This window comes from Sorex fumeus, unplaced genomic scaffold (assembly GCF_029834395.1).
Source record: "Sorex fumeus unplaced genomic scaffold, SorFum_2.1 ptg000061l, whole genome shotgun sequence".
Classification (NCBI taxonomy): domain Eukaryota; kingdom Metazoa; phylum Chordata; class Mammalia; order Eulipotyphla; family Soricidae; genus Sorex; species Sorex fumeus.
Genome location: NW_026606118.1, coordinates 15,719,403 through 15,741,671, shown reverse-complemented (window position 1 = coordinate 15,741,671; position 22,269 = coordinate 15,719,403). Strand labels below are relative to the sequence as shown.

Sequence of the window (22,269 nt, the reverse complement as noted above, 5' to 3'; positions counted from 1 at the left end):
CGGGCGGGCGGGCGGGCGGGTGCGAGGGAGGAGGGAAGGTTGTGGGGGGAGCCGGAGGGAGAAAAAAAGGGGAGGAGAAGGAGGAAAAACCCCCTTTCCAGGAGGTGGAGCGACGGGCGGCTCGGTGTCCGCCTCCCGATCGTCCCTGCCCGTTGGGTCGGAGGAGCCCGAACCCGGACCAAACACGCCGAGAGCGACACACACAAAGCCCGGGGAGAGGGGGGTGGGGGGGTCCACGCTGGCGCGGGACGCGAGCCCGGGCGGCCGCGAGCGAGCCCGGGGCGCGGCGGGGCGCGGCGGGGCGCGGGGGCGCTAGCCGGGGCCGCTCGGGCGGCGGCGGCGACGGCGGCGGCGGCGGCGGCGGCGGCGGCGACGGGGGACCATGCCGAGGAAAGTCTCCTGAACCCCGCAACTTGGGCCCGTCCCCGCCCCCCACGCGGGCTGCCCTCCGCGCCGGCCGGCCGCTCGCGCTTGCAGGCGGATGGGCGAGCGTTTCCTGGCACGGGCAGGCGGCGCGAGGCGGCCGAGCCGGCGATGAAGAAGAAGCAGCAGCAGCAACAGCAGCAGCAGCAGCAGCAGCAGCAGCAGCCGCCGCCGCAGCCGCCGCCACCTCCGCCGTCGTCGCCGCCGCAGCAGCAGCATCCCGGCGGCGGCGGCGGCGGCGGCGGCGGGGACCCCTGGCCCCATGGGGCACCTCTGGGGGGCGCCTCTCCCGGCCGGGGCAGCTGCAAACGCCGGAGACCCTGGCTGCCTTTCCTGCGTTTCTCCCTCCGGGACTACGGTTTCTGCATGGCCACCCTGCTGATCTTCTGCCTGGGTTCCCTCTTCTACCAGCTCGGCGGGGGACCCCCTCGCTTCCTGCTCGATCTGCGGCAGTACTTGGGTAAGGCCCGCGGCCGGGCGGCGCGAAGTTTTGCAAAGTGTGTGTGTGTGTGTGTGTGTGTGTGTGTGTGTGTGTGTGTGTTGGGGAGGGAGGGGAACGCGCCGCGGATTTTAGGGTCTCCCACTCCTCCAAGTTGGGACGCCCCCAGGGGATGCGCTGCACCCCGCGCGCCGGTTTCCACCCGCGCGTCCGTGCGTCCCGGCTGGGGGAGCCGAACCCGGCAGGTTGCTGTCCCCCGCCCCCCCCCCCTCAGTCCCCCAACCGGGGCGGTGCGATGCGGACCCTCCCCCGCCTCCGCCGCCCTGTCTTGGGTGGAGTGCACGCGTGTGTTGGTGGGTGTGTGCGCGTGGGGAGGTGCGACCCACGTTGGAGCCTGGCAGCGCGGGGAGCGGCGAGGGGAGGGGCCAGCCCCGCTCTGTGGCGTTGACAGCGGTCGTGGACCGGTCCCGTCCCGCGCGCTCGGGGTCTGGCTTGGGGAGCGAGGGGGGGCGGCGGTGACACCCCTGCACGACGGGCTCCGAGATTCCCACCTCATTCATCGTCTTGCTGCCCTCCGGCCCGGGGGACTCAGGGGGATGGGCTGGGGCAGTGTTCGGGATTCAGGCTGGCCCCGAGTTGGCTGGTCCTGGGGTCCTCCCGCGGCCAGCGGGCTGCGCTCTGGGCGGTCTGGGACTGTCCGAGGCTGCGGGTCCGCCTGGTGAGCAGATGTCGCCCGCTGGACCGGACCGTCCTCCGCGCGGTGTCTCAAGTCCCCACTTGGCGCGGTGCAGGAGAGAGGGAGAGCGAGGCGGCCTGCCTGGAGCTGAGGGTGGAAGGGATTTGCGGGGCAGGGGTGGAGGAAAGAGGGTTCCGGAGGGAGGGCGTGACTCGGAGTTGCGTGGTCCGCGCGCGGGGCGCCCCGGGGTGTCAGGTGGGACGAGCGCGCTCAGCGGGGTTCAGATTGCGGGACTGATGGGCTGGCACGCACTGCTCCGGGAAGATGCCGGTCCCCGCCCCCCACCCCCCGCAACAGGAGCATAAAGGAATTGGGGCGCGGGGTAGGAGCGGGGAGGGATCGGCTTCCTCTAAAACATCCAAGACACTTTAAACCCAGCCCACTCACTCCAAACTGCGGGCATCAGCTCCCCGACCGGGCGCGCCTCGAGAAGCCACCGAAGCGTGGGGACCCCCAAGGGTTAACTGGCTTGGAAGCCCCCCCCCTCCACGCTGTCCAAAGTCCCTTTGTCGCTGAAGCCACGAGTCTAGGTTACATAGACCGTTCTCCGTGGAAGACAAAAGGGTCACTGGGGTGAAGGGAAGCGTTTTGAAGTAGAAACGCACATCAAATATAACGCACCCACAACCGCCCTCCTAAAGGATACCGCTGTGTTTCTAATTCAGTAGGAACTTTGCGGGAATGATGGTAGGGGAAATTAAATTGATTGGCAAAGTACGATCCTTAGCGTTTGCTAAGCTGGTGCTGGGGAGACCTAACTTAACCTTTTATAAGGGAGTAAATTCTTTCCACCCACACCTGCTTAGTACTCCAGAGGTGACTATTTTTGGCGTCATCTCTGTTACCTGGCGTTTGGGAGGTGAGGGGTTTCAAATGGGGTGGTGATGAGGAGTGGGAAATCTTTCTCCATAAAATCTGATAATGAATTCTTTCTGGTTGATGTTCTGTTCAGGCTGCATCCTCAGGCTCTGAGGATCTCATAACGCAGTGCCCTGGGGGTAGCTTCCGCAGTGCTGGGGGCTCATGCAATGTTGGGGTGGTCCCTGATAATGAATGAATTCTTGGGAGAATCACCTGCTACTTCAGACAGAGAGGGCAGTGATGTAGGGAAAATGTGGCTGGTGTGTGTGGGGGTGGGTGCAGTGTAACCTGAAAGTGTGATGTAGGGGTAGTCATCTGTTTAATGTCCTTGGCTTTAGACTTGGGACCCAGTCTTTTCTGTGGCAAATTTGGAGCTGCAAATTTGAGAAGCAACTAGATTGCTTCTCAGACCACTCAGCTCCTAAGATTTTGTGAGTCTGATCCCTGCCTTGAGAATGGAAAAACCTGGGAAACGGCGGGAGCAAGGGTTTTCTGAAGGTTTTTACCTTCAGAATCAAGGAACTTTGCTTTCTAGCTTGTGGGCCTTTTGAAAATTCTGTCAGTCACAGGTCATATCCGGAACACAGTGCTTTGTCATTTTATTTCACAAAGGACGCCAGATATATGTTTGGGGCATGCACTGGTGGGTTGTGATTGGGGGTGGGCTGTGGGGGGTGAATTTCAGGTACACACTGAGAACCAGAACCAGAACCAGATGAACTGCAGAACTAGGCATTGCCTCTACTCCCAGCTGCGTTTCTGAGTCAGGTGCTATGATCCAAAAGTGAGGTCATTGTGAACTGCAAGTAAGGTGTGCTGGACAAGTGACTTACCTGTTTTTTTCTTATATAAACAATGATTTTTCAAGAAAAGTAGACTTGTGGTCTAGAGAAAGGCCTAAAATATATCCATAATAGTGTAAGGCCGGTCATCCACAGAACCGTTTTTCTCTGGTTTATTCCGTTCTATTATTTTAGTGTCTGTCAAAACAAAACATGTGGTTAGTAAACACATCCTCTCAATTTCCCCAGTTAGCCAATTATAGAGGCAGGCCTTTTTCTTCAAAATAAATTCTTACAAATGCAAAACATTTTCAAATGGAAACAATCTATAGCAAACAGTTTTCTTTGTGGCAGGTTATTTTACATCAGACGTTTTAATAATGACGTTAGTGCTTCATAATAATATACTTGTACATATCATTATACCTCACATACAGTAGCCACTCAGTATTTATGGAACTGATGTGTAAACCCATTTTTTATCAAAGCAGTAGTAGGATATTGAACATCAAATATTCTCACAGAAGAGCTATTCAGGATCAGAGGTAGCATTGATTCTATCTGTGGGAGTGAATCCCGAGAATAAAATTCTAAACTGGCAGCCACAAAGGGGGACAGGGGTCATGCATGTTCCATGGTTATTTCCACTTTTTTTTAAAACTTGGGAGAAAGGGGGGCATGGGAATTCACTGACCTACTGAAGGACAAACTATTAAGGTAGAACTTGAACCTCAAGGCTGTCAGATTCAGGTGCCCAAGACTGCCTAGTACTTTAAGAGATAAGATGCAAATAGGCCTCCGAGCAAGTCGGAACAGGAAGAACTGCTGGCTTCTTGATACTTTTGTTCTGTATCTTGCAGGCTAGTAGAGAAAGGAAATAATTCAGCTCCACTCCCTTTTCCTGTACTAATCACCACCAGCAGGGACTCCTCCCTGCCAGAGCCCGTGGGTGTTGGAATTGGGGTCTCACTGTCTTCTTGCTTTCTTTAGCAGTTGTTCATCACCGAGGTTGTGGTCCCTGGATTTGCCCATTCAGCATCACCTGGGAACTTGGAACAAATGCAGTTTCCCAGCCTTCCCAAATGAGAGCGTGAGCCCCGGGCCCAGCAAGCTGTGTTTCAGCAAGTCTTCTTGGTTTTGATTCAGCTTCTGATGTAGGCTCACATTCTGGAACCATGGTCCTAAGAGTTAAGTGTTTCTTTCAGGAAGCCTTCCATACATACCCGAGAGAGAGGCAAGATAAAAAGGAGAGATTTGTACAATATTTCAGTTTCTTTTTGTTTTTGGGCTTTTGGGACTACATACTCCTGGCTCATTGCTCTGGGATCACTCCTGGCAGTGACTGGAGGACCATATGGGGGTGCTGGGAATTGAACTTGGGTCTGCCAGAGCATGACAAGCAAATAATTCACTGTATTTTCTGGCCACTAGAAAAAAAATTTTTTAAAGGTGACGAACATGTAGATTTCATTTTATTTATTTATTTTTTATTTTTTTGCTTTTTTGGGTCACACCCAGCGATGCACAGGGGTTACTCCTGGTTCATGCACTCAGGAATTACTCTTGGCCTTGCTTTGGGGAACCATATGGGATGCTGGGAATCAAACCCGGGTCGGCCGCGTGCAAGGCAAAGGCCCTACCCGCTGTGCTATCACTCCAGCCCCTAGATTTCATTTTTAAATGTTGACATCTAAAAATTAACCTGTTTTGCCTCTTGTGAGGTTTGGAGATGACTAAACAGGGGCTTGGGGGAATCAGAAAGATTAGTGTGGGGAAGGAAGAAAAGAAACCAATAGTGATTCTCTTTCTCCAAAGGTCTGGATTCAAAAGAGTGCCTTTTTTTTTTTTTAAATCGATTTTGGGGAAGTGTTTTTCTTAAAGATTTCCTGCTGAGACAAATTTGAGAAAAGAAACGGAAGTTGGGTGAAAGAAAGTTATGCAGGGGTAATAACTGTTGTTTTGACTTTTTCCCCCTTCAAATGGCTGAGGGAGAGCAAAAGCTATTATACTTAAATTCAGAGAACCCAGCCTTTCTAATTCAGTGAATGATATTTCAAGAAGCATTCAGACTTTGATTTGCTCTGAATAAGAAAAATTAAATAAAATCTCCCCTAGAAATTAGGTTATGATGCAATTTCTTCCAGTAGCCTCATTACTTAGGAGCTGCGCAAATATCAAAAACTTGGACTAACACTCGTTACATTGATGTAAACTGAATAAACCAGATGGCTTACTACTGATCTTATCCAACCGGCAAACGCTAGTGATTTATCATCAAGTCTTGAGTATGGGATTTTGACTTGATAAGAACTAAATTTGTTGGGTAGATTTTTGAATTTATAAAAATTCCTTTCTGTTCTTAATTTACCCAACTTGAAATGGAGATGTAGAGTTTTAGTTCGCAGGATTGCCAGTCTTTAGACATATCATAGATAAGTGTGGCAGTTTTGAATCAAACAGTAAGAGAGCAAAAGATGTACTCAGTTTGGAATTCTCGGTCTTAAGCAAATTTAAAGCTAAACGTGAAAGCAGAGATTTAGTTTTATTACAAAACAGCTTCTCCAAACTTTTAAAGCCAAATGGAGTTTTTTTCCCTCTCATCCTATCATGCATGGTTGAAGTATGTAGCCCAGATGTAATCGAAATGAATGCATAATATATCACGTTATCAGTAGAAGTTGTTGACATGAAGGTAAAAATGACGTTCTTGTTCCTCATAGCAAATTCGTCTTGCAGGGCTGGTCAGGAACATAGTAGCACTGTGATAGAAGGACAGAAAATAGAATTCAACCATGCAGTCTGTTCCATGAACACAGAACCTGAATGCTGAAAAGCGTTCTGCTCTGTAAACTATTTTTAATGTAGACTAGTCTCAGTGTGAATTGCTCTAAAAATTCATATAAATATGCACTATCTGGGTGCTGTCTTTCTTCGAATTCCTTGTCATCCATCCAGTTTTTAAAACACTAGTTGGTTTTGTGGTTGAGAAACTAGAATATAAGAGGTCAAGTTTTTTTGAGTTGCCAGAGAAATAGTATCTTTCTCTTCCCTACAGGGAAGCTGCAGACTCTGAAATAGTAGCCCTCCCTGCAGCTGTACTGAAGGGTATCTGTGATGGATAGTGAGAAGGCATTTTTATTTTTTTTTTGGAATCAGTAAAGCATCACGATCACTATCATCCTGTTGTTCGTCAATTGCCTCAAGCAGGCACCAGTAATGTCTCCTTCATCCTAGCCCTGAGATTTTAAAAAGTACCATATTCAAGGCTCTTTCAGGGTTAGAAGAATGAGACCCATCATTGTTACTGGTATTTGGCATATTGGGTACGCCACGGGGAGTTTGCCAGACTCTGCCGTGTGGGCAGGTTACATTCAGTAGCCTGCCAGTTTGTCCAAAGTAAGAATGAGATAATAAGATGTTTCGGGAGCTGGGTTTTATAGTCTTTGGGTCCTGGCCGTTGATGGGATTACACGGCACCAGGGGGTCAATTGGTGGGTGTGACCCCTGCCGACTGGAAGATGGAGGATCTGGGTGGAGGATGCTCAGCTCTGATCCGAGCAGGCTTGGAGATCTCAGCCCCGGGACCCGCATGCCTTTCCTCCTCTGCCGGTACCTTCATGCGTGTGGAGAGTGGTCTCAGCATGGTTGTGGCTGGTTCTGGACGTCTTCGGCTGCCGGAGCTCTGCTTGGGGTGGGGAGAGAAACTCAACCCGCCTCCCTCCAAGGGGCCCCGCCGAGGACAGCCAGGTGCGGGGGCAGGAGACTCTGCCAGTTAAGTGTATTCATTTTTTTTTATTATTAATTTTTTATTTTATTGAATCACCATGATAGAGCGTTACAAAGCTGTTCAGGATTGGGTCATACAATGTTCATACAATGTTCCAACACTCATCCCTCCACCAGTGTAATTTCCCAGCACCAGTGTCCCCAGTTTTCCTCCCATCCCCCTATTCCCACCCCCAACCCTGCCTACCTTTGTGACAGGCATCTCTCTTTACTCTCTGTCTTTCTCTCTCATTTTAGGTATAGGAGGAATGGTCATTGGTTGGAAATTACCACAAGGGTAATGTGTGTGTGTGTGTGTGTGTGTGTGTGTGTGTGTGGGCAGGGGTGGGTGGAGGGTAGTTAAGATAGAGGAGGGTCCCCTATGGCAATGCTAGTTGAAAATGATCACTCTGGACAAGAACTGAGTGTTGAAAGCAGACAAAAAGATGCACAGGATAACCTTTCAGCATCTGTATTGTGAGAAGGCATCTTGGTTGATGCATTGTAGCTGCTAGAATTAGTAGGAGCCATTTCTTGTTTACTTTTTTCTGTGTGTGTGTGTGTGTGTGTGTGTGTGTATGTGTGTGTATGTGTGTATGTTTGGGGTGGTAAGAGTGAGGTTGGGGGTAGAAATATGACTTGGCCACAGGTAAATTTTTTCTTACCTTAAATTCATCTTTATTATACAAACTCTGCTTTCAACTGCTTGTGATATACCTAAACTGTTTTATTTGTGACAAATAGGATCAGGAGAACATTTCACTAAAATTTTTCATTTGCGAAAGTCCAAAAGAACATAACAACTTTGATGTGAGAAAGTTCCAAATGAGGCACGTTTTCGTCTTTGCTATTAAGTTTTTCTTAATTGCCTGATTGAGATAGAATCACAGTCAATCCTCCCATTTCAAGTTTTAAGAGTTTAATAATTTCTAGTCATTTTTAATATATTTATGGTGCCACTATTACTGTCATGAATTTTCAGAACTTTTTTCATCACCACAAAGAGAAACCTTATTTTCTTTGATATTAGCCTATGATTCTTCCATCTTTCCAGCCCTTAGTAACCACTAATTTATTTTCTGTCTAAAGAATTTCCCAAGGGCTGGAGTGATAGCACAGTGGGTAGGGCGTTTGCCTTGCACGTGGCTGACCCGGGTTTGATTCCCAGCATCCCATATGGTCCCTTGAGTACCGCCAGGAGTAACCCCTGCGCATTGCTGGGTGTGACCCAAAAAGCAAAAAAAAAAAAAAAAGAATTTCCCAATGTGGAATTTTATAGCAATATAATAATATAATATAGTCGTGTATGATTGACTTTTTAATTGTCTCTTTAACTTTACTATTATTATTTTTTTGGTTATTGTGCTGGTAGGGGGTGGGAAGTCAACTGGGGAGTTCCCAGAAACCCCTAGAGGCCCCTCTGGGAAACTCTTTGGCCATCTGGGCCTGGGGTTCAGCTTGAGGGCCTGAGGTTATATCACTGCTCAGTGTCCCAGGCTGTGATGAGTGGCCTCCACAGATGGTGTCGGGGTATCAGGTGGTGCCGTGGACTGAAACCACAAGGCTTTTACCCCTGTGTTACTTTTCTGGTCCATCTTCTACTTCTTTGAATATTTATCTACATTATATCACATTAAGAACTTCATTCCTTTTTTTTAAAAAAATAATTTAATGATATTCTGTTGCAGGAATCTTCTACATTTCATTTATTCATCCAGCTGTTAATGGGCATTTTGGTTGTTTCTCTCTTTCGGCTATTGTCAATAAAGCTGCTATGAATGTTCGCACAAGCTTTTATTTAAGCACCTATTCTGTTCTTTAGGTATAGACTTTTTTTCATTTTATTTTTCATCATCCTGTTATTTGTCGATTGCCTCAAGCAGGCCCCAGTAACGTCTCTTTCATCCTAGCCCTGAGATTATATTCACGGCTCTTTAGGAGAATGAGACCCATCATTGTTACTGGTATTTGGCATATTGGGTACACCAGGGGGAGTTTGCCAGACTCTGCCCTGTGGGCAGGCTACATTCGATAGCCTGCAAGTTTGTCCAAAGTAAAAAAAAGTTCTGATAAGATGTTGCACGGCCGCAAATGCGGTCGTGCGGTTCTGGGATCTGGATTTTATAGTCTCTGAGTCTTGGCCGCTGATGGGATTACACGGCGCCAGGGGGCCAGGTGGTGGGTGTGACCCCCACCTACTGGAATTTGGAGGATCTGGATGGAAGATGCTCAACTCCAATCCGAGTAGGCTTGGAGGTCTCGGCCCTGGAACCCGCGTGGCTTTGTCCCTCTGCCAGTACCTTCATGTGTGCAGAGAGTGGTCTCAGCATGGTGGTGGCTGGGTATAGACCACCATGCTGGGTATAGACTTAGTGGTAGAAAATGTCTTGGTCATATGGAAGTTTTATTTTTTAATTTTTTTTGTTGTTCTTTTTTTGGGCCACACCCAGCAGTGCTCAGGCCTTGTTTCTGACTCTGTGTTTGGGGATGCCTCCTGGTGATGCCCAGGAAAACCATTCATGGAGCCAGGCATTGAACTGAGGCTGGCTACATGCAAGGCAAGTACCATAATCCCTATACTCTGTCTCCAGTGGCAATTTTATTTTTAACTCTTTGGGTAACTGCCAAGCTGTTTTCCACAGTGACTGAACTATTGTACACTCCAACATTGTATGAGCATTCCGTTTTGTCCACATCCGTACCAAAGTGAATTATTTTCCATTATTTTAATCAGAATCATCCTCATGGATATGAAGTGGCATTCTTTTTTTTAAACAATTTAAAATTTTTCTTTCTCTAAGAGGCTTTCTATAACAAGAATCTAAATAGTAAATTTAACAAATTTTAATGTAAGAAATAGTTTATGTATTAACACATTTAAGAATAATCCCTATTTTCTCATAGACACTATTGTGTTTTTTTCTTGTACAATAAGAAAATTATTTCTCTACTGCATGTAATTTATGTACATACAATCTTTACAAATTTCATTCTAAATCTCTTTAAGCAAACTCACCGCACCCTTGCTGAATTATTATTTAATATGTACATTGAATATGTATATTTCTTGGTATTTATTTTCTAGGAAGACCCAAAACAAATATGTTTCACAATTGCCTTATTTGAATACATACACATCATCTTTAATTAATTTGTTTGTTTTGTTTTTCATTTATTTAATTTTTAAATTTTTATTAGTGAAACACCATGAGGTACAGTTGTAGACTTAAACATTTTTGTGCTTGGGTTTCAGTTATGCAATGATCAAGTATCCATCCCTCCACCAGTGCCCATTTTCCACCACTACGGGTCCCAGTATCCCTCCCACCCTCCCAAATCCCCCATCCCACCCTGCCTCTGTGGAAGGGCATTCTCTTTTGTTCTCTCTCTCCTTTTGGGTGCTGTGGTTTGCAAAAGAGGAATTGAGCGGCAGTCATGTCCGGTCTATAGTCTACTTTCAGCATGTATCTCCCATCCTAGGAAGATCTTCCCAACACCTTTTATTTGGTGCTTCCTTCTCTATCTGAGCTAACTTTTCCCCTGGTGTGTGCAGCTCGCTTCCAAGACATGGAGTAAACCTCTTGGTACTTATCTCAGCTCTTCTTTTGTGTTAGTCTCCTATTTTGTTGCTTTATGTTCCCCAGATGAATGCAATCTTTCTATGTCTGTCCCTCTCTTTCTGACTCATTTCACTTAGCATGATATGAAGTGGTATTCTTACTGTGGCTTTTTTTTTTTGCATTTTCCTGATGATGAGTGATGTTGACTCTCTTTTCATGTCCTATTTGGGCATTTGTGTATCTTCTTAGGAAAAATGCTATGTTATGTATTGGGCTGTTCCCCCCGCCCCATGGTTTATTTGTTGTTGTTTTTAAGTTTTTAGTATTATTTATAGTTCTGGATGAAAGACCCTTCTCAAAGAGGCAATTTTGCTATTCATTTTGAAGTTACAAAGGTGGACTCTGAGTTTTACACAAACCTATTATGTATTGTTCTCTAGAGCATAGATGGATACCTTCTCAAGGACAAGAAATTAGTTTCTTATCTTAGCTGCTTTCACGGTGCTAAATACAGTGTACCTGGGTAGATAATAAAATCTAAAGAAATACCTGATGATAATTGCGCAGAAGGACTTTCTGAAAGAATCATGGAGTGCTTGCTTTACAGTTAAGTCATGAAACACATGAATGTTAAAACACTTTGGTTGTTTGCATCTCTCATGTATGATAACTCATGATCACCCCTTATCTGTTTTACCTTACCTATTTCACATATGTCATAAAGATTCCCCTGACTCATATGAAGAAATTTTGAACAGCAGATTGTAGTCCCATGGATGGATTTTGTTTTTCTATTTGCTCATTAGAACAAAGAACTAAGCAGGGGTGTGTGTGGGGGTGTTGGGGGTGGGGGGGTTGGTACATTATGTTCCACATTCTATATACTCTGAAGTAACCAAGGACATCTTGAGCACACTCTTCAAATTGGAATTCACATGCAATTATGCAATTCCTTTTCCACTGGTTCTGTGGAACAATGTACAGGACATGTGAATATGAATAACATTTCTCTCATAAAATTGGTTATGATTTTTCAGGAAGGCTGTGGTTTCTCCCCCAAATGCTGGTAATTTTAAGCAGGTTTTAAAAATATATCTTACCAAAATAAGGAGCTTTCAAATAGGTACAATTAGATGCTGTCTGGTGGAGGCTCTATTTGAATAATTTGTAACACTCATTACAAATTAGCCGGGGAGCCAGAAAGCTGTTTAGGGTCCGTTGCGCCTCGTGGCCGGTGCCAGGGTTTCTGCCAGTTATCTCTGATTTCCCAGAGACAGCCCCCGTCTCATTTTTCTTGCTGCTTCCCGTCTTGGCTGCTGTTCTCACCTCTAGGCTACTGGTTTAGAAAATTCCAGTGGTGATCTCCAGACTCCTATAGTCCGTATTTCATGATCGTTTTGATAGTTGTGACATTCTACTGTGCATTGTGATCATTCCTCTTTCTTTCTTTCTTTCTTTCTTTCTTTCTTTCTTTCTTTCTTTCTTTCTTTCTTTCTATTTATTTAATTTTGCTTTTTGGGTCATGCCCAGCGATGCTCAGGGGTTACTCCTGGCTCTGCACTTAGGAATTACTCTTGGCGGTGCTCAGGGGACCATACGGGATGCTGGGAATCGAACCTGGGTCGCCCTACCCATTGTACTATCGCTCCAGCCCCGGATCATTCTTCTTTAAAGGGAGGGAGCTGAGGGGTTACTCTTTGTCTCTGACTCCCTTCCCAGGTGCTCTGCACGGGCGCTGAATTGATCTTACTTCGGTAGGGTTGCACACCCTGGTTGTTCCCCTCCCAACATTTATTTCCCTTTATCTATCCTGTCACCCCACTTTCAGTTATGACCATGAGGGTTGTAGACATGGTGCCGCGTTTGCACACATGCTCACTGGGTGGTCACTCCTTGTCAGCTGTGGCTCAGAGTAACCTGGTTATGAGCACCACCGGAAGACTGCATGTCATGTTGTTTTCATTGCATTTGGGGCAGTACAGGGAATTGAACTCTTGACCTCTCATTTGCCAGACTTCTCTACCACAGAGCTAGTGGGGGTGTGTGGGGGGGTGGCCTCCACATCCTGCTTAGCTTGGTCTCTATTTTAAGTAGAGAATGCGGAGAGGGCTGCCAGGAAAGACCTGGGTCAGTTGATGCCTGCAGCCCATCTTAGTTCTCTGGCCACTGGAAGCAGAGGCCTCAAGCAAAGGTACAAGAAACCAGTATGACATTCAGTTCTGTAAACATTTCTTCTGGGCATGGGTGTCATTATCTGCTCTGTACCTTGGGAATCTAGACTTATTTTTAGAGTGTTCTGCCTATAATTAAGAATACACAAGGTCAGTCTAGATTTGGTCTCATAAAACTCAGTGTAAGCTTGTTTCTTGTCATTTTCCCTGCACCCGGACTCAGTGGCTGTAGGAGTTGGTGGACAAACAGCCAGTTCCTCTCTGTAGATCAGTGATTTCCATAGGTAGCAATTTGTGTTAAATTAGCTAGTACATTTCTAAACCTGACTTTGAGTCTTGAAGGAGAGGACAGCATAGCATAATGTGGTTTTCGAAATAGTGTCTGAACAGATTTCCACCTAGAACTGCCAAAGGACAAACTATAGACTATAAAATTAAAGCTGTTTGCCCGGACCCACCTACCCATTTGACAGACTGAAATAACCTAAGTCCCAGCTTTGGTTGAGCACATCCACAGAGAGGTGATTTAAATAAGTATTTGCATGGGACTGTATTGTTTCTCTGGAGGCACCATTGATTTTCTTCTGGTTCCATAAGTCTCACTTTCACAGCCTGGATGAAGATGAAAATCAAAGTATTCTGAAACGTAAATGCCTTTGTCCAGTTTCTTAATGAATATTTGCCAGAGGCTTTTGTAGGTGCCACGTACTGAAAACCTTGGAGGTTTTTGAGCAAAGAGCTGGGTGTGGATATAATGAATATAACGAATATAACGAATATAATGAATATTAGCCCTTGGTAAATGGGAAAACATGGGCAGCTTTCTGAACTTTTCTGAATCTCAAATGTTTGGGTCCACATAGTGGATTAATAATTTCTGTTTTAGAGGGGACTTAGCACGCAGCCAACCCGGCTGACCCGGGTTTGGTTCCTCTGCCCCTCTCAGAGAGCCTGGCAAGCTACTGAGAGTATCTCTCCTGCACAGCAAAGCCTGGCAAGCTCCCCGTGACATATCCAGTATGCCAAACACAGTAGCAACAAGTCTCACGATGGAGACGTTACTGGGCCCGCTCGAGCAAATCGATGAACAGCGGGAGGACAGTGCTACAATGCTACAGGGTGCTTTGAAGAACCCCAGACCAGGCATTTGAATTCAACAAATGTCCATTTGTTTACATATTTTTTCCCTAAGAAGAGAAGAAATTTAATTTCAAATAAAAAGTATAGCTGGTACATTACATATTTATCTTCACCAGTCAAGAATCTAATTTTTATTAGAAATTATATACAAAAAGAGATATAACTCTTTCATCTCAACTTTCACATGATTTACCAGTGATGAAATTGAGCCTTAACTGTTGGCTTGATATAACCAAGTTTTATAGCCTATTGTTTATTTTTAAATAATAATAATAATAATTATCATTTAAATTATTATTTAATTTACTCGGATTGGAGTCGAGCATCCTCCACCCAGATCCTCCAAATTCCAGTAGGCGGGGGTCACACCCACCACCTGGCCCCCTGGCGCCGTGTAATCCCATCAACGGCCAAGACTCAGAGACTATAAAATACAGCTCCCGGAACAGCGCGGCCGCATTTGCGGCCGTGCGACATCTTATCAGGACATCTTTTTTATGACATCTGATTATCGCATTCCTACTTTGGACAAACTTGCAGGCTATTGAATGTAGCCTGCCCACAGGGCAGAGTCTGGCAAACTCCCCATGGCGTACCAAATATGCCAAATTCCAGTAACAATGATGGGTCTCATTCTCCTAAAGAGCCTTGAATATAATCTCAGGGCTAGGATGAAAGAGACGTTACTGGGGCCTGCTCGAGGCAATCGACGAATAACAGGATGATGAAATGAAATGAATGAAATGAAATAATAATAATCAAAAAAGCAAGTCACAAGTAAGCAGAACATTAATATAGCTTAAAGTGATTCTTTTTATCTCATGTTATCTAAAGAAGCTCTTTTTTAGGAGCTAGAGTGATAGCACAGCGGGTAGGGTGTTTGCCTTGCATGCGGCCGACCCGGGTTCTATTCCCAGCATCCCATATGGTCCCCTGAGCACTGCCAGGGGTGATTCCTGAGTGCAGAGCCAGGAGTAACCCCTGTGCATGACCAGGTGTGACCCAAAAACCAAAAAAAAAAAAAAAAGAAGCTCTTTCTTATTGAATTAAAAAAAACTTACCTGATTAACAACAAAACTCCTGATAATGTCCATTGAACATTTCTTATTTACATATTTTTGACTTCTCTCTGACTTTCTTTTATTTTTTTCTGGCACTCATGCGCATGTCTTGTACATATGCACACACATGACACACACACACACACACAAATGTACTTACTTATGGAATAGACAGAATTACTCATGGCTTGGCGCCACTTAAAAGAACCAAGACAACTAAGAAACAGGTCCCTACTTAAACTAAGGTTTCTGTGGGGTACCTGTCAGCTTCGTATCAACAAGAGCTCTTCAGCACTGACAAGCTTCAGCCATTTGCTCTGTAAATTATATACACACAAACCTTCCTGCTTTTAATCCTCACTTCTGCTTCCTGGGATCAGTCTTTAATGAATGCTTTTTTTTTTTCTGCACAACTTCTTTCCTCTGTTTTGAATTTATCCACACTTTCGTTTCTTCCCACAAAACTTACGGAAGTAAGTTTTTTTTTTAATTCAATAAAAATAGTGGAGCGACGGGAGACTGCTGTAGGTCATACTCTGGGATCAGCAGCTGTTCCACAACTGGCACACGTCATACCCTTGTCATGCAGTCTATAGTATCACCAGGCAGACCAGTCGCTGCTACAAGAATGTCTCCGGCTTTTAGTGAAATGATAATACCCAGCTGTTTGACCTCTTCCTGTTTTCTGGTACCCACTTCTCTACTACCACTGGAAGCTCAGGGCAAGAGCAGTGAACTAAAATAGCTGTGCCAGGGTTGGCCCAAGGCCGACGCACTTGCTTCTTTTTCCCACCTTTTTCCCCCTCCCAGTCTTTGGGTTGTGCTCTCTGATGGATGCGGCATAAACTGACCGCTACACGGTCATTCCCACGTGATTTAACCTGGCATCCAAATGGAACCGGAATAAAAAATTTCATTTTGTCTGGGGACCGTGACCATGATCTTGCAATCCTAGCTCTGCGACATGAGTGTTTTCCCTTGAATAGGCAGAACTGTTTGGCCGAGCTGTGCAGGTTGATGGGATGGGCTCTGGACCTGCGTCTGGAAGGGAGCTAACTCCCAAGTAGGCCAGTGGTCATTCCAGCTGTTAAGAAGTCACAGGAACATCTCAGGCCTTAACTTTCATTGCCTCTAAAAGAGAGAAGTTGGCCCTAGTCTATGGTTCCCAGTCGTCTTTCTAAGATCCCCATTACCATGGTCTTGGTGGCCTTTCTGAGAATGCATTCCAGGGCCCAGAAGAACGGGGATGGCTTTGGTATGTATGTATGTATGTATATTTTATCTGATGATAACATTATCAGATAAATATATATTTATATATATATATAATATATACTTACTGTCACAGCAAAGCCTGGCAAGCTGCCTATGACATATTTGATATGCCAAAAATATAGTTATATATTTATAACTATAAATAAAACTTAATTATAGTTTTTGGGGGAACTTCATTGAAATTGGTGGGGAGGCGAGGGAGGGGGCAGGGGGGTGCTTCTTTCATGTAGTCCCAGGGTATGGAGCCTCCTTTCAGAATCACTGGATGAGATGACTCTTTTGCTTGTTTTTAAGCCATGCCTGGCAATGCTAAGGGGTTACTCCTAGGCTCTGTGCTCAGAAATTTCTCCTGATGGTGCTCAGGGAATCATATGGGATGTTGGGGATTAATCCTGGGTTGGTTTTGTCCAAGGTGAATGCCCTCCCCACTGTCCTGATGCTCTGGCTCAGATTGCATGATATTTTCTGTTTGTTTGCTTTTTGTTTTGGGGGCCACACCCAGCACTGCTCAGGGGTTACTCCTAGCTCTGCACTCAGGGATTACTCCTGGCACTGCTCAGGACCGTATGAGATACTGGACCATGTGGGATGCAAGGCAAGTGACCTACCCGTGGTACTATCCATTCCCCAGATTAGATGAGTTTTTCTCTTAAAATCATCTGTTGAAAGAGAGGAACCATTTCACTGTAGCAACCCAAAATATGCGACTAGTTTCTTTGGAGCCCGGTGTTTGTTTAAAGAGATTTCAAGAGTCACATAACTAAGGCAAACCAAATATACAAAGCATTTTTAGGCCACCATTGTTATAGCCTTAATTATAGTTTTCTTGGGGGGACTTAATTGAAATTGGCAGCACTTTCTCCTAACATCACTGATTTGTGGAAGGGGATGCAGAATGTCTCCGGAAGGGGGGAGAGAAGGTGGGGAGAGACAGAATGGAGAGGAAGAAGGAAGGAAGGTAGAGAGGGAGGAAAGAAGAGTCATGGAAGGGAAGGGAAAGAAAAGGAAGGAAAGGTAGAAAGAAAGGGGAGAGGATGGGGCAGGGGAGGGGAGAAAAAAGGAAAGGTACAGGAAGGGAGCTAGGTTTGGCTTTTGGAGATGCAGTCTGATGATGGGAAGAAGGAAAGGAAGTCATCTGTAAGAGGATGCTCCTGCCTCTGTCCAGCTGCTCTGGGCTCTGGGCTGCAGCTACGCCATTCTGTCACGAACAGCTCCAAGGGCCAAGAGGGTTCTTGCCTGTGTGGGCGCAGCCCTCGGCAGCCTCCCTCCACGCTGCCAGTTCTGTTCTAGGGAACATCATTGATCCGCACGCCTCCTAGTCCTTCCAAGAGCGGCAGCTTAGCAGATGCCCCTAGCTTTCACCCCACCCACACCCAACCGTCTAGTGCCTCAGTCGCAAACACAAAACGTCACCAAGGGCCAAGTGGGAAATGACATTCAAGGGACATCTTCCAAACAATCAACTTCCCTGGCTGCGAAGTCAACAGACCCAGCTCGGGGAACAGATGTCACTCAAGGAGTACGCGATCGATAGGCAGATATTGCAAACTTATGCCCATCAATAAGAAAAAGAGAAGTTCATGAGTTGCTTGGGCCAAGAGTATAAGCAGGCAGTTCCCCGCAGAGGAGCCCACTGCCAATGGAATGCAGAAGAGGATGGTTTCCATCACCTGGATCATGAACTGCGTTGCCCTGGAGACCCCAGGATGCTCAGAGCCCTGCATTTCTGAGCTCCAGTGGGGATTCTTTGGCTGCCAGAAGGGAATCTGTTCTAAGTTGGCTGCTGGGGAAAAGGCTGTTCTGAGTTGACTTCCCTCCCGGTAGTGCTCTGCTGTAGGTTGAGCAGCTAAGTGGAGGTTGGTGGCCTGTAGTGTCCCCTTTGGGCTCCTAAATATGTGAAAGTGGCTTCATTTCCACTGGGTGCCCTTGCCCACGGAGACTAGAACCACAGCTGGCAGTCCACACACAGTGACTGCACCCCACACTCTGTCCTGCGGCCCTCCTGTTTCCCGTTTTTTTTTTTTCCCCAGAAGGAACCATCCATAGGTAGCCTGGAAGCAGTTTTCTCAATATCCCAGAAAACACTGGAGTTGAATCATCAGGTTGGGGGTTTCACAGAAATGGGATTGCAGATTTGTTGTTACTTCATTCTGCCTTAGTGTCAAAACTCATCCCGCCCATGTGACCCTAAAATGTGTGTACAATCACAAACAGATTGAGATACTTGAGGAAGTTATTTTTGCCTTCGTGGAGGAGCCAGCAGAAAGTGAGGCTGGGCAGAAGGGAGTGAGGTGCAGGGGAAGGTGAGTACCCAGCTCAGCCTGCATCCTTGCACGGCCTGGGATGGTTGAGTGAGGAGTTCTTAGGTGGAGCATCACCTTAGAAGCGTAGTTAAACGGATGCCAGTTTAAGCTTGTGGTGTCTCTTGAGGATGTGGGGGGCGGGAGTTCAGAGAAACTGCGCTCCAGAAACTGGGTAGAAGGATGGAGGTGAAAACGCATGACAGGGTTCTGGAAAGTTCCCTAAGAGTCATGACCATGGGGTGCATTCTTTGCTTTGCTTTTGCTGCTGATGGCCTCGAGGGCATACTATTTTCTGTGCTTGTGCCATCAGGCCCTGAAGACAGAAGGCTGGAGAGATGGTACAGGGGTTAGATAGAGTGCTTGCTGTGCTCCCTGTTGACTGGGTTCTATCATGGCACCATGTATGGTCCCCAAAGCACCTCCAGGAGGGATTCTTGAGCGCAGAACTGGGAGTAAGACCTGAGCACAGCCAGGTGTAGTCCAAAAACCAAAAAGAAAATAAAAAGGAAGGCTGTCTTTGTTGGCTTGACCAGCAGAAACCCCAGGCCTTCTTGAGTCTGAAGGGTGTATGTAGTTATGTTCAACTGCACAGTGAAAAGGTTTTCAGAAATTAAAGGGAGCAAGAAGGAAGTACTGATGGTCAGCATCTGCATTCTCCAGACTCCCTTGTGGCCCCTTTCACCTGGGCATCTGTAGCACTGTAGCACATATTACACATAATATAGTAAATATTAGTCTGTAGCACTGTCCTCCCATTGTTCATGGATTTGCTCGAACGGGCACCAGTAATCTCCATTGTGAGATTTGCTGTTACTGTTTTTGGCATATCGAATACACCACAGGGAGCTTGCCAGGCTCTGCCATGCGGATGGGATACTCTCGGTAGCTAGCCTGGCTCTCTGAGAAGGTCGGAGGAATCGAACTGGGGTCCGCCACATGCAAGGCAAACACCCTACCCATTGTGCTGTCACATAGATAGCGATAGATAGCATAGACATCTGGGCAACAGGTGTCTAAAATGACTCTCTTTTTTTAAAAAAACATTTTATTTTTTAAAAATTAAATCACTGTGAGATACAATCACAAAGCTTTTGTGATGAGGTTTCAGTCATACAATGTTCCAACACCCATCTCTCCACCAGTGTACATTTCCCACCACCAATATCCCTGTATCCTTCCTACCACCCCCAACCCTCCAGCCTGCCTCTATGGCAGGTACTTTTCTTCTCTCTGTCTCTGTCTCTCTGTCTCTGTATCTCTGTCTCTCTGTCTCTCTCTCTCTCTCTTTCTCTCTCTCTCTCTCTTTCCCTTTCTGTCTCCTTTTGGGCATTATGGTTTGCAATACAGATACTGTGACGTCATCATGTTGGTCCTTTACCAACTCTTGGCACACATCTCCCTTTGAGAGCGATCCCTTCTGACCATCATTGTCATGATAGTCCCTTCTCTATTCCAGCTGTCCTCTCCCCAAGTCCTCGAGGCAGACTTCTAATCATGGACCCTTCTTCCTGGCCCTGGTTTCTACTGTACTTGGATGTTCGTTTCATTAAAATGACCATTTCTTGACTGTATTTTGTGCCCGGTGTGCAGCTAGCTGGTGATCTTTCCAGATGCACTGGGGTGGAACTTTAGTCAAGCTTCTCTGTCTCACCTGCCTGTTCCCTGTGGCCGGGAGTGAGAATGGAGTTCTCTGCAACTGGGTCTTGGGATGCCCCCCATTACTGCAGTGCTACTGTTTCTGACCTCCACCAAGGTGAGTATATGAGGTGTGTGTTGTTGGGCCTGCTCCCCAGTTTGATAGAATTTTCTAGGACATCCTTTGGTTTCCAGGTGGCATCATGTATTGCTGTTGCAAAACAGAGGCCCATGGGCCAGACTCTTCTGGCCAAGGGGTAGAAGTGAATAGGTACTCTTTGTTCACTTCCGAGTGCGTCTTGCTTCTGAGATTTACTTCTCCTTGAAGTCTCGCATCAGGGAGACTTAAAGGATCAGGGAACATGTGTTTTCCTATTGCTTTCATATGCCCACCCTCCTTCACAGCGTGCTTGGCAGCCGTCCTTCCGTTCTGTCTCTCTTTCATCTTTCCGGGTCCATTCCTTCAGCAAGTGTTCATCGGGCTCCAGGGCTGTGCCGGGGGTGGTGGGTGGAAAATGGGGTTGCACTTTCTGGGGAGGGGCGGAAGAAGAGGGATTTGGGACAAATGCAAGGGGTGAGGAGCCGGATCCCGCAGGAAACAGGGAGGTGGAGCAGAGGAGAAGCAGGGATTCATTATGTCTCCCTGGGCGGAGGCTGATTATCTCTTGGACTGATGCCAGTAAATCAGGGTTCTCAAGTTTGACCACATGATAGAATTCTCTGGAGAGTTCTAGAAAATACTGGGGCTTTCAGCATTTGTCATTCAAAGGCCAGAGCAACTATGCTTGTTAAAACCCCCCTCCCCGAAGGCAGCTCAGATAGAGAGGGGAGCATCAAGTAAAGGGTGTTGGGAGGATCCTCCCAGGATGAAAGATGCATGCTGAAAGTAGACTATAGACCGAACATGATTGCCACTCAGTGCCTCTTTTGCAAACCACAGCACCCAAAAGGAGAGAGAGAACAAAAGGGAATGCCCTGCCACAGAGGCAGGGTGGGATTGGGGGGATGGGGAGATGGGACGGATACTGGGATTAGTGGTGGTGGAGAATGGGCACTGGTGGAGAGATGGGTACTCGATCATTGTATAACTGAAACAAAAGCACAAAAATTTGTAAATTGTACCTCATGGTGTTTCACAAATAAAAATTAAAAAAAATTAAGAATAAAAAAAATAACTGCCTCCCCCCCAATGTAGTACAGTAGGTAGGGTGCTTGACTTGCAAGCAACCAATTCAAGTTCTGTCTCTGGCACCACCCACATAAAGTTCCCCAAATCTGCCAGCAGTGATGAGAGAGAGAGAGCGAGAGCAAGAGCGAGAGCGAGAACGAGAGCGAGAACGAGAGCGAGAGCGAGAGAGAGAGAAAGAGAGAGAGAGAGAGAGAGAGAGAAGTCCCTGCTACAGAGGCAAGGGGGAACTTTGGTGGTGGGAAATGTACACTGGTAAAGGGGTGAATGCCGGAATATTATGTAACTGACATCCAATCATGAACAACCTTGTAACTGTGTATCTCACTGTGTTTCAATAAAAAAAAAAAATAAAAAGAAAAGAGGAAGTCCTACAGAGAAGATCAGAAAGAAAGAAAGAAAGAAAGAAAGAAAGAAAGAAAGAAAGAAAGAAAGGTAGGTCTAGGCAGTTTTCTGTTGCCTATCTTAAAATAGTGCCATTCAGGGAGAATCGCTCATTTGATTTGCCTGAGACTTAGAATCTTTTACCTTTCAGTTTCTCTCTCCCAGCTCTTCTCAGAATTGAACGTGCATTTGATTCACTTGGAACTTTTTTTTTTTAGGGGTGGGGGCGGGGAACAACCTGGAGATGCTCAGGGATCTTTGCTTAAGGATAATTCTGGCAGGCTCAAAGGGCCAGATGGGATGCTGGGGATCAAACCTGGGTCAGCTGCATACAGGCAAGCACTCTACCCACTGTACTGTTGCTCTGCCCCTCCCTTGGGGGGGTCTGTTCATCAAATCCTGGGTCCAGGATCCGGCCCAAGATTTTGCATTTCCAGCAAACCCACAGTTGTTTCCAGTGCTGCGGGGCAGAGACCCATACTGTAACATTTCTGAAAAGTCCTTAATACTTGTAAACAGGCACCAGTCAGCATTTAGCCCTACCCAAA

General features: G+C 46.5%; 1 protein-coding gene across 1 annotated transcript in view; it reads left to right on the top strand.

Moving 5' to 3' along the window:
• The first annotated feature begins 665 nt into the window (after window positions 1–665).
• The window catches only part of UST (uronyl 2-sulfotransferase), a 377,271-nt gene continuing 355,667 nt past the window's right edge, over window positions 666–22,269 (top strand). The window contains exon 1 of the mRNA XM_056126193.1: window positions 666–883. Within this exon, the coding sequence (XP_055982168.1) occupies window positions 790–883 (94 nt within the window). The 5' untranslated portion in view covers window positions 666–789. The remainder of the gene's footprint in view (window positions 884–22,269) is intronic.